Genomic DNA, 17,251 nt, shown 5'->3' on the forward strand with positions numbered 1-17,251 from the left:
TAGAATATGACACATATGAAATAGAAATAATCTTTGTCTTTCAGAAGTTAGCAGGCTAATAAAATCAGCACACTAGTAATTAAAATATTATGGAGATGTATGTGTAAAGAATAATATAGAAATACCTAGAAGGCAAATGTGCCCATGTGCCCAGCAAGTTGTATAAGATAATGCTTATTAACCTGGGTTCTGCAACAAAAGTGTCATTATTAGAATCCTGGTTCTGCCACTGTCTATAGACATGAGCAAAATATTTACCTTTGTTTCCCTATGTATAAGCTAGGGTAGTAATAGCACTTATTTCTAGTGTCATATTTGTATTTATTATCCTCTAAAAATCTATTATACCAACTATTTACACACCATTTATATTAGGTATTATAAGTAATATTAGGTGATTTAAAGTATGTGAGTAGATTTGCATAGGTTATAGAAAAATTATTCTCTATTTAATAATAAAAGAGACATTAGCACCCATGAAATTTTTTATCCATGGTGTCCTAAAACCAATGTTCCACAGGTACAAGGATGACTGTTCCATGGAGAGCTCTAGGATAACCAAACAAAACTGTGTCCAGGAAGACCACAAAAGACTTAGCTCAGAACCCTGAAAAATACTTTTATTTCAAGGCAAGAGGAAAAGAGGTATCTTTTTAAAGACAGGGAAGAGCCAGAGTTCAAAATGATGGAACCAAAAGCAAATAACATTTCAAGGAAATGAGGAAAAGTACCAACACCCAATGCTTCAGAAAAGTCAAGAAAAAAGTGTTAAAGTTGTCTATTGAATTTAAGATGATCATTGTGGAGGACTGACAGATGTCTGCTAAAATCTGTACTAATTTTCTTCTACATTAATAGAAGTGTACCCAGGTTCATGGCTATTGAGATAGATTGCCTGTCTCAGCTCCCTTTGTAGTTAGCTGTGACCAAGTGAATTAAGTTCTCACTGAAGGATTTAAAGCAGAATTTTTGTTCACCACATGCAGGAATGTAACAGTAGAGATCTGTATCTGCTTCTTCCTTCCAAGCAAGCTAGAACCCAAATTTGGTAGTGGCCAACTATAGCCAAGCAGATTATGATCTTTTCATAGGCAATGTGGAAGCAATTAATTGGAAGGAAATTCTGTTCTGCAAGTACTATAAAGGGCAGCACTGCTCTAGTGAATCATTTACATTGGAACTATCATATGAGATATATTCTTTTGCAAGCCATTGTCTAGTTTCAACTCTGTTTCAGCAATGTAACAGTATTGAACTCATACAGAAATATTTGATAATGTGTACAATAGCATTTTCAGTACAGTGATTTCAATGAAAATTAGATTACTGTAGGATGAAAATATGAGGGATGATAAGGCAAAATTGAGGGTAGAAAAGGGTTGCAAGAAAGTTATAAGGGAAGAAAAGTCTATAAAAGAAAAAAATAGGTTGTTTTTGGAGAAAAATCAAGGCTCAAGAGTTTTTTTAAGACTAGAGAAACTTGAACATATTAAAATATTGATGCTTAATATGCAGTAGAAAGAGAGAATATTAAGATATAGAAGAGTCAGTTCATGGCAGGCCCCTAAATAGTGGTAAAGATTGGATCCAGGTGCTGCATCAAGAAATTGACTTAGACGGGAAGGCTTCAACAAGAAAATAGTATCTATACAGAAGCTGTCAAGCTGAAGACTTGGGACAGGAAATTGAGGTAATTTCATCTGATGGGTTCTATTTTCTTTGTAGATATTAGGCAAGTTTGTGTGATAAAAAGGAGCACATAGATAGTAGGGTAAAAGGCTTCAAGATAAATAGGATTTAAATAGCTGCGGAGACTGGAAGAGAAAACTCATTAGAAAATTCTAAAAGGATTTCTTGACCCTGGTATCCAACTAAATTTGGATATGATAAATTTATAGTGTCAACGATGTTAATAATTCATGTAATTTTTGTCTTATAGAGTACAGCAAATCAAGTGTTAAGAGAGAAGGAAGAAGACAATTGTGTTCATACTGAGTGGAGCTTTATTAGGTGGTTTTAGTGAAGGAAAATTGAATAAGGGAACAAAAGATATGGGTATGAGAGTGAATGGGAGCAGAAAACCAAGGAATCAGCAAAATAGAGAGGAAATTAAAACAGACATGGTTGATATGTTGTAGCAGCATCATGTCTGACCCTGATAGGATCAATTGTAATCAACAATACAAAAGTGATAGAGGTAGCATCATGAATGGATGGAAGACATAGAAGATTGTGTTCTAGAAGGAGACAATTAAAATTATATCACAGAAAGAACAATTCTTGGTGAAGAAAAAGTGTAGGATGTAGCCAGGGCAATAACTGGAGTTTAGGTGAAGACCTGGTGATGGAAAAGTCGTTTTTTTAGATTGATTAGTGTGCCAAAAAGTGGGGGCAGAACTTGAGGTTGAAAAGAAGATGAGGGGAACTATGTATTTGTAAGCTAAAATGCTATTATTTCATCTTCTTCAATACTTTTGGCTAATTCCAAAATAAACTGTTATTTGGCTTTTACAAGTTTTCAAGAAAAAACCATTCTGGGAGGCTCAATAATTTCTTTCATCTCTATTTTCTAAGTAACTCTTCTCCATTGTATATATCACCATTTCCTGCAGCCTTTTGTTATAAAATTGTCTGGTGCAGCTTAATTTGTATGCACTGGTTTAAATTTAGCTAATAATGAGATATTTGAAGAATAATATAGAAACTTGTTTTTAGTAAAAAGATTTAGGAGATTGGTTGGTTACTTGTGTCTGGGCATTCAGGATCCTGAAGGCTTGGTCACTCTCCTTTTAAGAGAGAAAACATACAGTTCCTTCCACAAGTAGAGAAGTCCTGCTGCTGATACATCTGTAAGAACTTACAACATTAAAGTGCCTGGTCCTTGTCTGTATTGTTGTATCTGTTAGATTTTTCTGCCTGGGCTTTTTGAGTTACTCTTTCTACCTCCATTGTAGATGAGAGAAGACCCAGCTCACTTGAGACCACAGGCATCTAGAACTACTCTACCATTATTTCAACAGCTTTATTGAGATATCACATAAACATCATGGTATTTAATCCACCCATTTAAAGTGTACAGATCAATAGTTTTTAGTATACTTATAGTTGTGTGGTTATTACCATGATCTCTAATTTAGAACATTTTCATGATCCCCTTGTACCCATTATCAATTACTCTCCACACTCATACTATCCACAGCCTTAGATAATCACTAATCTGCTTTCTGTCTATGAATTGGCCTATCTCAACTATTTCATATATGTAAAAACATACAAGGCTGGTGGAGTGGCTCAAGGGGTAGAACACCTGCTTTGCAAGCATTGAGTCCCTGAGTTCAAACCCTAGTACTGCCAAAAAAAGTATGACAAGGGCAGCAGGAGGCCAACAAGCACAGACCCTGAATTCAAACTCAAGTACCACCAAAAAAAAAAAAAACCCGCATACAATATGTGTCTTTTATGACTGGTTTCTTTAACTTAGCATAATATTTTTAAGGTGCATCCATGTTGTAGCATGTGCCAGTACTTCATTCAGCACAATGCAATGAAATGGAGATATCGCATGTTATTTATCCATCCATCAGTTTATGGATATTGAGATTTCTCCATTCCTAGTTATGACTAGTGCTTCTATGAACATTTGTCTGTAAGTCATTTTGTATAGGCATGTTTTTATTTCTTTTGGATGAATAGAGACTGAGTTTCTGAGTTCTATAATACTTGCATGTGTAACATTTTGAAGAGCTGGCAAACTGTTTTCCAAAGTGCCATAATATTTTTACAGTCCCACCACCTATACAGTTCCAGTTTCTTCACATCCTTGCCAACATTTTATAATTGTCTTGTGTGTCTTTTGATTATAGCTAGTCTAGTTGTACATAAAGTGACCATTTTTACTTTTCACCTTCAGTAGTTTATGTATCTTGCCTGGCATGCTATAATGTCTTATATCTGTTTAAACTAGTGACTTCCATTTTCCCCCACCAAATGCAATAAATATGGAGGTAATCTTAAACCTGGCTTTGATCTAATATCCTGAGCTTTTCTTCTCTATGTAAAGAAGCTTTCATTTGGGGAAAAAGAACTTGATCCTGGTTCTACTTCTGAAAATAGAAACTTATAATTTAATTAGCATGTGTGTACTACATTTGACTTCTACTCTCCCATTTCTCTTGGAAATGAAGAGTCCGAGTTGGTCCTCCTGGTTCAAGACACTTGTAGTAAAATCCTAGTTTTCAAAAAGATGTTTTTTGGAAACGCTAGAGCAAGACTGTATTTCCTGGAATTTTCAGTTGACTAATACACAGCCCCTTTACAATGTTAAGATAAAGTTTTAATATATCTTCAAGAGATAATTTCTGGCCTTGATTCTACTCAGTGGCACTAGAAGCAGTCATCTTACTCATTCTTACTCATTATCTCTCTCTCTTTCTCTCTGACACACACATACACATATCAAACACTACCTTTACTTCTTTATGATTACTCATTTTGTTTTTCTACATTTTCCTTCCACAACACATAGAGTTTAGACTTTTGGGAAAAACCACAGGAAACTTTTTTCCTAGCCATGGAGGCCTTTTTTTTCATGTAAGTTACATTGATAAAGAAAGAATGGTTGGCTGGTGACTATGTAACAAATACAACTTCCTACCACAATGGTTTGAGGTTCTTATTTAAAATTAGAACATAGAGGATAATCATTTGAAACTTCTTAGTGCTTCACATGTATCTCTAAGAAAAGTGGCCATCAAACTTTTGTTACCCACTGATAAGTTGTAAGATCAGTTTAGTGAATCATAACCACATTTGAAAGTTTAAGACCACAGAACACTATAAGTGATATCAAGTTACATCACTAAGCATTGTCTACAAAATGCTTCTTTCTGTTATGCTTTAGTGTTACATACTATATATAGCATAGTTTTACTATTGGCATGATAAAAAGAAGTATGAAATTTAGTTCTCAGTTCTGGGAGAACACAGGTAAAATTTGTACATTTAGCATACAAGTCCATTTAATGTGATACTAATTACTATCCAGATGCCTATGTTCATCTGGGTTGTATTCTGGCTTTCTAACAATTAGTGAGACATGTGGAAAATGATGACTTCCTATTCCAAGATTCCTCAAGTGGCCACACTATTAATGTTCCATTACAATCACTTTCCAGAATGAATAAGGGAGGGTTACTAAGAAACTTGTCTTCTCCACTCCCCTTTTTCTGTACTGGAATGTATCCAAGGATCTGCCATATTCACAGCCCTCTTTTGGCCCTTTCTTACTATCTTTTATACTGAATGAAGCATAGCACACAATTTTTATGTGTATTTTCAATAGTACTAAAAATTTTCAAATGCTAACTGAAATGGAATGGATTTTAAAAGAACAATGTTTTGTGAACTGCACCCATTAAGCCACAAGAAAAACTACAATAAGAAGTTTCCATCGAAAGATGCTGAATACTAAATTACTTCTAGAGAAGTCTATTTTATTTTATCATTTGTGTAAGTGTAGGTGGAAATTCAACTGGAGAGAAAGACATGGATAAAAAGTGATTTTGCTACAACTAAGGAAACAAATTACTTGCATATTCACCTCTCCTGTGGAAGAGAATAAATTACCATCTCACTACAACTACAACTAAAGTTCAACATTGATCTAAAAGCAATGGAGGTAAACACAAGAACATATGCAAGAACAGTAGTAGAGCTTAAAATACATGCAAATTGGGAGAAATAAACACTGGTTTGGAATAGGCACAAATAAAACACGTAGGGAATACAAAATCAATTATGGTCACTGAATATTGAACCCCAAACTATTTCGGATGCTAGGAGTTTCCTCTATTTCTTTTCCTGGACACTGGGGTGACAGACTGGGGATAATTGGCTTCAGGAATTTGAACTCATTTGTCCCAGTACCTCCCATCAGACACACCTCATACTGGTAGCTGTGGGACAGGGTCCCCGCACCGCTGACGTCCACCAGGTGGCCCGGAAAGTGGCCCTGGGGCACCGCACAGCCAGACACAGAGGCCGGCCTGCTCCTCATGCACAGCCGCACCGCCACGAACACCAGCACACACAAGAGGAAGAGCGACGACACCGACGCCAAGGCCACCACCAAGTGCAAGGTGAGCGCGTCGCCCTGCCCCTGTTCGGCCGCCGCTTCCGGTAGCGGCAGGTAGGGCTGGGAGAAGCCATCCACCAGCAGCACGTGCAGCGTGACGCTGGCAGACAGCGGCGGCTCGCCATTGTCCCTGACCAGCACCAGCAGCCTGTGCTTGGGCGCGTCGCGCTCGCTCAGCGGCCTGGCGGTGCGCACCTCGCCATTGTGCGGCCACACGCTGAAGAGCCCGGGCTCCGTGGCCTTGAGCAGCTGGTAGGACAGCCATGCGTTCTGGCCCGAGTCGCCGTCCACCGCCACCACCTTGGTGAGCAGGTACCCCGGCTCGGCCGCCCTGGGCAGCAGCTCGGTGCAGGGCGCAGAGGCGTTCTGCATCGGGTACAGCACGAAGGGCGAGTTGTCATTGGCGTCCAGCACCAGCAGGCGCACGAGCGCCTGGCTGCTGAGCGCGGGCGAGCCGCGGTCGGCGGCGCCCACGCGGAACTCCAAGGCCTGCAGGGCCTCGTAGTCCAGCGGCCTCAGGGCGAACAGCTGCCCGCTGTCCGCGTCGATGGCCACGAGCGAGGCGAGGGCCAGGTGCGGCTCTGGGGGCGGCAGCAGCGAGTAGGTGAGCTGGGCGTTGGTGCCCGCGTCCCTGTCTGTGGCGCTCACGCTGCCTATGTGCAGGCCGGGGCCGTTGTTCTCGCGCACCCGCAGGGTGTAGGAGGTGTGCGTGAAGGCCGGGGCGTTGTCGTTCACGTCGGACACCTGCACGCTTATGCTGTGCTCCGTTTGCAGCCTGGGAGTCCCCATGTCTGAAACCGTGATGGTGATGTTGTACTCGGATCTGCTCTCCCTGTCCAGTGGTTTCTCTGTTTCTAAGGTGTAGTAATTCTCCATTGAAGATTTCAGCACGAATGGGAGGTCTTGTGGAGTGGAACAAATCATCCTCCCATTGTCGCCGGAGTCTTTGTCTCGGATACTAAAAACCAAAACTACATTCTCAGGCAAATTTTCTGGTATTGGATTGGTAATTGATGACACGGCAATTTCAGGAGAGTTGTCATTCACATCCATCACCTGAATTTTGACTGTAGATTTTCCAAAAAGTCCTCCCCCATCTGTGGCTTGAATAATTATTGAGTATGACTCAATTGTTTCGAAGTCCAAGGATGCTATTAAAGTCACTTCTCCAGATTTCTGATTCATTTCAAATGTCTTTCGAATGTCTTCTGAGGCATGGGAAAAGCTGTATGTTATTTCCCCGTTTGTTCCTGAATCTAAATCCCAAGCTGATACAGTGGCAACTATTGAACCAAGTATGCTATTCTCTGGAATCTTCACTTCATAAAATGTATGCTCAAATTCAGGGGCGTTGTCATTACTGTCCACGACCACCACCCGAACTAAGGTAGTCCCAGACCTGGGTGGCGACCCACCATCCAAAGCAGTGAGGATGAAACTGAGCTCAGGTTGCTTTTCATAATCCAGTGCCTTGTCCATAACTAACTCTGGGTATTTCCTGCTGTCTGGATTGATTCTCATTTTAGTATGGAAATGAGAGTTTGGGCTTATTATATAGCTTTTTACAGCATTGATTCCTACATCTAAATCCTTTGCACTTTCTAGTAAGAACACGCTACCAACTGGACTGTTTTCTGGAATTTCTAGGACGATTTCTTTTTCCAAGAAGGTGGGAGAGTGGTCATTTATATCCCTGACCTGAAGTTCAATCCATAAAAACTGCAAGGGTTCTTTCATTAATACCTGGAAATGCAGCACACAAGGCTCAGTGGAGCCGCAGAGCTCTTCCCGGTCTAGCGGTTCGCTTAAGCGTAAATCCCCGGTATTTATATCCAGTTGCAAAGGCTTTTTGTTATTATTAGAGACCACTTGAGCCCCCCGCGAAGACAGCTCACTCACCTCCAGTCCCAGGTTTTTTGCCAAATTGCCTACAAAGACTCCGCTCTGCATTTCCTCCACCACCGAAAAGCTCCCAGGTTTGGCGTTAGCCCGAGACATTCCAAACATAACAAAGAAAAGCAGGACTTGCCTTACCAGCAGATTGCCTTTCTCCCCGTTCTCCATGGCTCTTTTCTGCTTCCTGCAGAATCGCTTCAGCTCCACTTTGCAGTTCTGGGAAAGTTGCCCCTCAATCTGCCCACGGAATCATCTGAATCCGAAGGATTTTAACCCTGTGAATGGCTTCTAAGCCGCACCTTGTTTTTTCTATCTTGCCAATTCTCTGTGTGCATTTGGGTGAGTGTCCCAAGGCATTATCCAGTGTTATTTTTTCCTGGATATTATCCTGCAGCGCCACCATGCGTCTCCACAGATTTTCACAGTTTGATAAAAAGCTACCTAAATTTCATTCATATTGAATGTCTCCCCAGAAACAAATATTCATTCATTGTTTAAGTGATTAACAGTATATTTTTCATAAAAATTGCTTTACATTATTTATAGTTTGTGATGTCGTATTTGTTTTAAAACAGTTATTAAGTATACCTCCCCATTCACACACATCTACATATGCTTAGTTGTAGAGAATAAAGAAATATAATATGTGATTCCTGGTCATCAGGAATTTGAATCTTTCTGAGAAGACTGTAAGCCTTAAACAAGGAGGGTATAACAGCTTGTCACACTTAACAAAATCCCAAGTTGTCCTTCCTTAGGTGGTAAAGAGAGAAAGTGTCCATGGATCATTTCAAAAGTTCTCAGGGGTATGAAATTGGATTTACCATGACACACAACATATTTAGATAGCTGTTATAGCACAAGAATGCATTTATGTAGATTTCCTTCATAGCAACGAATTGTGGATTTATAGAAAATGAAATCAGATATTGGGGAGGAGCACATTGTATAAATCCATAATTTGGTTCCAGTTTCTCACAATTTACAAAAAATTTAATGACTACATAAATTCAAACATGTTGGTTTCATTCAAAGTAGACTTATTTCTAAACCTGGCATCCCTCAGGTTCCCAAGGTTTATCAATAACAATTATGGTTACTTTCTTTTTCAGCCTGGGGAGAGAAACTGAGATACATATTCTTTCTCAAACAGAACAAAAACTTAAACTTTACGGTGATGAGGTAATCTAAGATCATATTCCTGCTAGTGAAGCAGTCTTTGTTGCAAGAGGTATTGCATTATAAGTGGAGCTTTTAGTCCCAGCATTGGGACACCTATCTTTGTTCCTTTTTTTAAAACCCTGGTTGGGACTGCCTCTTAAGCTTGGGTATTTTCAGTCCTAACCAAAGTGAATGATTCCCACATAATGAGGGTGGTTGTTTGGAGTAAATGTTTGGAGCACATCAATGATGCTGACTATAGGAGGTCTCAGAAGTACACAAAGAATGAAAGAAAGATCTAAAAGTTGGCATTAAAAATGCTAAGGTCAACCAAGCTGATACATGGTTGAAAAACATCAAGCAGGATAAAAGGTAGAAATTGAAAAGTAGGTGGACTGACTACACACGGTTATCTCCCTACTTTTAAGATATCCACTAAGCTAACAGAAATAATAATAATAATAATACAAACTCACAAAGACTTAAAATGCACAAGTGAATGTATATATTTTTTGATCACAGAAAAAAAGATGGAAGAGCAATTAACTCAGCAGTTGTAAGAAATAGCTAAAGATCTTGCACTGAAGATACAAGAAATTATTGGGTTTATCTCACACAATCTCATTTATGTTAAATATTTGTAGGAATTAGGTACATAAGAAGACTAGAGTTGTTAAGAACAAAAAAATTGTTAGTTGAAAATTTGTACATAGGAGAATTGAATTCTTTGTACCTCTGACCATTCTATGGAGACAGGAGAGTAACTGAGAGCCAGGTAATGGGGCTCTGGAGAAATTAAGTGAGACTTTCTTTAGTCTTGGAGACTCAGGCAATGCTGAGCTCAAATGTGATATATGAAATTAAACTAAGAAAAGCAAGTAAAACTTTGGATTTTGAGTAATGAGCTCTCTAGTCCCTTCCCAGGTAATATTCTCAGATTGTAGGACATGATATATGCCTGACACCCAGCCCCCATGTGGTGGATGTTCTATAATTCTAATCTGAGGAATATGGAAGGCACATATAAAGAACTACATATATCTATATTTGTGGGTCTCCTAAGGGAATAGCCTTGTCCTAGCATGGAGTAGAGTACAGCTCCACCATCAACACGACCCATTCAGTTATAAATATTTAATTGTCAGCGTTTTGATAAAGAATCTTCTTAAGGATATGAGAACATATTTAAGAACCACAAGACACTTGAAGAGAAGCCTATAATGTGAAATGGAAAGGCCAAAACCACCATGACAGCTATGAAAAAAGGAACTAGAGGAAATATATATAATCAGATGGAAGAAAGTATCTTTAGAAATATAGAGAAATAAAACCTAATAATTAATAATTAGTACTAACATCACCTATTATTCTAACTGCTTCATATGCATTTGTCTATTTAATATTCATAGCAACTGTATGAAATACATGTTGTTACATGTGTTACAATAAAATGAAGATAAATAATAGGCTAGGATTTAAATGCTCCTTACTAGCTATGTAACTTTGGCCAAGTTTTTAACTTCCCTGATTAATTTTAAAAATGTTTATATAATAACAATACTGATGGCACAGTTTCATAATACATTTTAAGAGAACAAATAAATTAATTATATGTGAGAAGAGATATTACATATAACAGAATACTATGAAGAACTGAAGAGAACTCAGAGAACTAAAAAGAGCTTTTAAAAATAAATGTCAACCAAAAAAAACCTTTGCATATAATTTTTTGGGTGGTACTCAGGGTCTCATGCTTGCTAGGAAGATACTCTACCACTTGAGCCATTCCACAAACCCAGAAAAATTTACATATAAAGGTTGAAAGGTTAAACTTGCAAAAACGTAAACAAGAGTTAAACAGACAGAATATTAAAAAGGAAAACAAACTTAGAGTCTTATAGAATCAATCCCAGAGATCCAATATTTAACTGAGATTCTTCTTAAAGTGAAAATTTGGGGAGCGATTACAGTAAAACATAAAAGGAAAATTTCTCATAACTGAAAGTGAAAGTCTAAACATCGACAGGGGAAACCCATGTAAACAGATTAATAAATAAATAGCTAGTACTATGGTATTTTCAGAATACCAAGGAAATTTTTATAATGCTCCCAGAAAGAAAGAAAAATGCATCACATAAATAGAGGTAGGAATCAGAATGAAATCAGTCTTCTGAATAACAATTCTATGCAATCAACAAAAGGAACAATGCTTTTGAAATCTGAGAGGAAATTATTTGTAACCTAAAATTTTATACCCAGTCAAACTATCAATCAAATGAAAAGAAAAAGATTACTTCACAATCCAAGGTCTCAAAAAAATTTTTTTTACTTCTTTGCATCCATTTGTATGAAGATATTGAGAGATGTGTGTCAGTCTGATAAGGGAGTAAACTAAGGAAAATTATCTCTACTCTTATAAAAGGGCAAGAGGAAAAAATATTAAAAGAAAAGAGAACAAAGGGGATAGCTTACAGAGAAAGAAGTCTAAATGAAGAAGAGATATGAGTGAAAGACTTCCAGGAATTGATTTGTATTTGATACATTTGAGTGTTTTAGGACAAGGTTGATATTCAAAGTGAGGATGACTGGAAAAATAGTAGTAAGGGCGGAGGGTGTATCCAATGGTAGAGTGCTAGCCTAGCATGGAAAAAAAAGAGAAAAATCACTAGCAGTTAATAGGAAATTACCTAGGTACAAAACAGAAATTATCAGCTCTGGGAAAGATATTTTCAAGAAAGGAAATGTAACCACATTGCACTAATATGTATTTAGGAGAAATCTTAGCAATATGGGCACAAACTGGTAGTCTAATTTACAGGCTGATAGTGTAGACCAGTGGTGGAGAGCCCTTGTCTACCATGCTGGAGGCCCTGGGTTTGATACCCAGAACCCCACAAAAGCAAAACGGTAAAAAGAAAAGAAACCTATGACAATGCTATTAGGAAATAGGAGAAAGAAGTGTTTGTATGTATGTTTATTCAGTGGGATGTAGGAAAGTATCCAAGCAAGAAATGACTACGATATAAAAATGAATGTCAAGATAAAACAGTATAAAATATTACCTAAATATTGAAATCAATTTTATAATAAGCCACTATGTAGAAAGGGACTGCAGATAAAAGGAATTATTTCCCTCATAATCTTTAATATTTCTTGCTTTTAAATTGGACTGTAAATTTACAAGGTAAAATAAAAATGAATATCTTTCCAATAGCAAACCAATGTTCTCACACAAAAATTTGAAAATGTGCTAAAATTTATATTGATTTTCATGCAGGTTAATACATTTTATTTGCATTAGTAGGATGATCTGTTTAGCAGATCACAAAGCAAATATCAGAGGCTGCTACATAGCTCAACGGTAGAGCTCTTGTCTAGCGTATTACAGGTGCTGGGCTCAAACTCCAGCAAGAAAAAACAAAATGAAACCAAAAAGCAACAAAACCAAATATTGAAAACCCCAGCTTTCTAGAATGAAAAATAATAAATCTATGTGGCCTTGGATACAATTAACACCTTAAAAGTATTATTTATAAATGGGCACAGAGTCAACTGTTCATGCAAAAAAAATTTCAGAAAGTATTGTAAAAATGTGGATGGAGAGTACTTGAAAGTTGGAAAATTCAATTAGTTGTATCACGTGACAACTAACATAAAATTAAATTGATATTGATATAATTGTGTGGCACATCAAACTACATGAAATTATAAACAATTTGTATGGAAAATTAACTGCAAAGCTACTTCAGAAAGTGGGGTTTCCTTCACTCTTTCCTCCAGGACCATACGCATGTATACTAGGGTAAATCACTTTCAGGAACTTGAAATCACTGGTCCCAGAAGAACCTTCTGTCAGACACACCTCATACTGGTAGCTGTGGGACAGCGTCCCCGCACCGCTGACGTCCACCAGGTGGCCCGGAAAGTGGCCCTGGGACACCGCACAGCCAGACAGAGAGGCCGCCCTGCTCCTCCTGCACAGCCGCACCGCCATGAACACCAGCACACACAAGAGGAAGAGCGACGACACCGACGCCAAGGCCACCACCAGGTGCAAGGTGAGCGCGTCGCCCCGTCCCTGCTCGGCCGCCGCTTCCTGCAGCGGCAGGTAGGGCTGGGAGAAGCCATCCACCAGCAGCACGTGCAGCGTGACGCTGGCAGACAGCGGCGGCTCGCCATTGTCCCTGACCAGCACCATCAGCCTGTGCTTGGGCGCGTCGCGCTCGCTCAGCAGCCTGGCGGTGCGCACCTCGCCATTGTGCGGCCACACGCTGAAGAGCCCGGGCTCCGTGGCCTTGAGCAGCTGGTAGGACAGCCATGCGTTCTGGCCCGAGTCGCCGTCCACCGCCACCACCTTGGTGAGCAGGTACCCCGGCTCGGCCGCCCTGGGCAGCAGCTCGGTGCAGGGCGCAGAGGCGTTCTGCATCGGGTACAGCACGAAGGGCGAGTTGTCATTGGCGTCCAGCACCAGCAGGCGCACGAGCGCCTGGCTGCTGAGCGCGGGCGAGCCGCGGTCGGCGGCGCCCACGCGGAACTCCAAGGCCTGCAGGGCCTCGTAGTCCAGCGGCCTCAGGGCGAACAGCTGCCCGCTGTCCGCGTCGATGGCCACGAGCGAGGCGAGGGCCAGGTGCGGCTCTGGGGGCGGCAGCAGCGAGTAGGTGAGCTGGGCGTTGGTGCCCGCGTCCCTGTCTGTGGCGCTCACGCTGCCTATGTGCAGGCCGGGGCTGTTGTTCTCGCGCACCCGCAGGGTGTAGGAGGTGTGCGTGAAGGCCGGGGCGTTGTCGTTCACGTCGGACACCTGCACGCTTATGCTGTGCTCCGTTTGCAGCCTGGGAGTCCCCATGTCTGAAACCGTGAAGGTGATGTTGTATTCGGATGTGTTTTCCCTATCCAGTGCTCCTTCTGTCATTAGCATGTAAAAATTGTCCACAGACAGTTTTAGAAGGAAAGGCAGATTTTCTTGAATATAACAAGCCATCTTTCTATTTTCTCCTGAGTCTCTGTCTTTAATCCTAAAAACTGCCAGTATGGTTTCAGGAGAGTTCTCAAGAATAACGTTGGAAAGTGAAGACATGAGCATTTCAGGAGGGTTGTCGTTGGTGTCTAATACCTGTACCTAAACTGTACATCTTGCAGAAAGTCCTCCACCATCTACTGCCTGTACATTTATTTTGTAAGATTTTACCAACTCATAATCAAGCAATGCTCTGCGACTGACTTCCCCAGAAAAAGGATTGATTTGGAAGGTTGATCGAATATCTTCCGAGGCATCAAAAAATGAATAAGTTACTTCTGCATTGACTCCTGAGTCTATATCTTCTGCAGAGACTTTAACAATAAAGAAGCCTAATGGGCTGTTTTCTGGAACTTGGGTCTCATAAAGTGCTTGGGAAAACTCGGGGGCGTTATCGTTGATGTCCACAACCACAATATGTATAGTGGCACCCCCAGACCTGGGTGGAGATCCACCATCAAGTGCTGTGAGTGTTAAACTGAGCTCCTGCTGCTCCTCCCAATTCAGGGATTTGTAGAGCACTAGCTCTGGGTATATGGTGCCTTACTCACTGTCACTAACTGTAATCTGGAAAAAAGAGTTGGGGTTGATCGTGTAGTTTTGGATACCATTAAGTCCTCCATCAGAATCCTGTGCTCTTTCTAGTCGAAAGACTGTCCCTTCAGCTCTATTTTCTAGGATTTTCAAGACCATTTCTTTGTCCTGAAATACCGGCGAGTGATCATTTATATCCCTGACTCTCAGTTCAGCCCGGTAAATCTGAAAGGGGTTATCCATTAAAATTTGGAAGTACAGCACACAGGGCTCTGTGGAGCCGCACAGCTTCTCCCAGTCCAGCTTCTCATTTGTGAGCAAATCTCCAGTATGTGAATCCAGGAGCAAGTATCATTTGTTATCATCAGAAACCACCCTAGTTCTCCTCGCAGCCAGCTCCTCCACCGCTAGCCCCAGATCATTTGCCAAATTGTCCACAAATGATCTTCTTTCTATTTCCTCAGTCACTGAATAATGTCCAAACTCACGACCTGCAGAGGACATTCCCCAGAACAAAAAGAGAAATAGGACTTGCCTTTGTCTCCGGGAGTGCAAAGCCCTGGCCTCCATAGCTTCTTCTTTTGTCAACAGGGTCACAGCCACAGCACCCAGCATAAACAACAGTTGTAAACCTCAGAAGTACTTCGTGTAGCAGCAGAGATCTAGGATTTTTTTTTGTTGTTTTTTTCCAGTCTTGGGCGGGTGCAGCTTTTCCTCCTAGTCCTTCTGTGGGGATCTCCCTTTTAGTGACTTCTGCAGCAGCCTCAGTTCAATTCCCCCCCTCTTTAGCCTGCAGCGCCACCGCGTGGTTTGTAAAAGACTAAAACAGCTGTATCCAATTTTTGTGTGTTCCTGTATATATTTTTAAAAATTTTCTTTTAATAGCTATTTCAATTTTCATTTTTCTTTCCTTTTGCTTTATGAATAAATAATGTTGAGACAGAGATCTATTCACATCGTTGAATTCTTCGCTGCTTCATGGGAAAGTTAAAATTTTAACAGTTGGGGTATAAAAAGATTTCTAGCAGCATCTCTGCCTCACTGGTAGATTTAGCTCTATCGTAGGCCTTTCACTACATACGATACTCCCATGCAACCAAGGAAAATTGTGTATGCTTTCTTGGGCAATGAAAATAAGAGATTTAACTTTTCCAGAAACATTGGGCTTAGGACACAAAAAACTAGCAAAAGAAACTTGTTTCACACCTTCTTCAAAAAACTTCAACATCTTATTACATTGCCTAGAATCATTACTCTGCAATCAGAATTGAGCATTTAGACTGTTCCTCCTCTGTGCTCCTATAAAAACTTATGGATATAAATGGGATTAGCTTGTATTGCTTCCTGTTTCATACCACTGTGTCCCTTCTTCAATATGTGAGCTATTTGAGGTCAGGGACTATGCAATGGTCCTCACTGGTCAGCAAATTAGTCACTAATTCTGATTGAATTAAGGCATTCATAAATGAACGTTAGGGAACAGGACAAGAAACATTATTCAGTGCCTTTAATCCCTATCATTTGAAAGGTGCATTCTTTCATTCACCCACACTTTGCAGTTTCTGTATCCTTTCTTTCATTAGACCTTGTTTTTCTTATATTAAATTTAAAGTTATTTGCAGAGTTAAACAAGGGCCTAATCTTTATTTTAAGGTCCCTCTTAATTTAAATCTAATAGGAACTCATTTTTCTGCATCAAATAAAGGAAGGAGGCCTGGAATGATGGCACACACCTGTGATCCCGTCTACTCAGAACTCAGATGTCCAGGGATCAAGAGGTTGAGGCCAGCCATGGCAAAATCAGTGAGACCTTACCTCAAAAACCAAAAAGTATAAACAAAAGGGTTGGGAGCTTGGCAGAGTGCTTACCTTGCGTGCATTAAGGTGAGTTCAATCCCAGAACCACATAAAGGAAGGCCAAAACAGACCACAGTAACACAAATCCTAACATTATTTAAAGCAAAAATATGATTATAACATCTGCCTCATTGATAATTTTATTCAAAGGTCTATTATATAGAAAGAAGCTATGATGTTTCCATCACCAGCAATCAGTAAGTCTTACTGTAAAGTGAAAAGATAAATACTGCCAACTTACTCTGTTTAAAATAAAAGCCACAGCATCTGAAGCTCCATTTGATGACTTCTATTGTTATTGAACTGAATAGGACTGGGTTGATAGCCATTAAAAACTTAACAGATAACTCTGATTTTTCATATAAAATTAAAAGTAACAAATTATTAACTACTTCCATGCCATGCTACGGAATGCCTACAGTTTGCCTTTATATCTCCAAATATAAGCAAATCGACACACTGAATATCTTACAATGACTTTTCTTCTCATTTCAGGTAAGAGATTATATATATGCACACATCACTTATATCAGAAATTTTATATTTAAATTTAAGATATATCAGCATAGAAAAGAGCTTTTAATAAGCAGCATCGCTTAAAACAACTTTTATAATGACAATCAAGGCTGACTAACCAATAAAAATACCACTTTAGA

The 17,251-nt window shown here is 39.8% G+C and overlaps 2 protein-coding genes across 2 annotated transcripts; both read right to left on the reverse strand.

Moving 5' to 3' along the window:
• Window positions 1–21: 21 nt before the first annotated feature.
• LOC109702604 (protocadherin beta-12-like) lies at window positions 22–8,198 on the reverse strand. The gene has a single exon (XM_020187901.2). It carries the CDS (start codon window positions 8,195–8,197, stop codon window positions 5,801–5,803), a length of 2,397 nt encoding a protein of 798 aa, XP_020043490.2. The 5' UTR covers window position 8,198; the 3' UTR covers window positions 22–5,800.
• Window positions 8,199–12,930: 4,732 nt separating this feature from the next.
• LOC109702603 (protocadherin beta-10-like) lies at window positions 12,931–16,264 on the reverse strand. The gene has a single exon (XM_020187900.2). The coding sequence runs from the start codon at window positions 14,268–14,270 to the stop codon at window positions 12,936–12,938; it is 1,335 nt and encodes a 444-aa protein (XP_020043489.2). The 5' UTR covers window positions 14,271–16,264; the 3' UTR covers window positions 12,931–12,935.
• Window positions 16,265–17,251: the final 987 nt, after the last annotated feature.

Source organism: Castor canadensis, chromosome 6, assembly GCF_047511655.1.
Source record: "Castor canadensis chromosome 6, mCasCan1.hap1v2, whole genome shotgun sequence".
In the NCBI taxonomy this organism is placed as follows: Eukaryota; Metazoa; Chordata; class Mammalia; order Rodentia; family Castoridae; genus Castor; species Castor canadensis.

Coding starts and splice junctions, on each gene's coding strand:
- LOC109702604 (XM_020187901.2), bottom strand. CDS start 8,197: ATGGAGAACGGGGAGAAAGGCAATCTGCTGGTAAGGCAAGTCCTGCTT.
- LOC109702603 (XM_020187900.2), bottom strand. CDS start 14,270: ATGCTCATGTCTTCACTTTCCAACGTTATTCTTGAGAACTCTCCTGAA.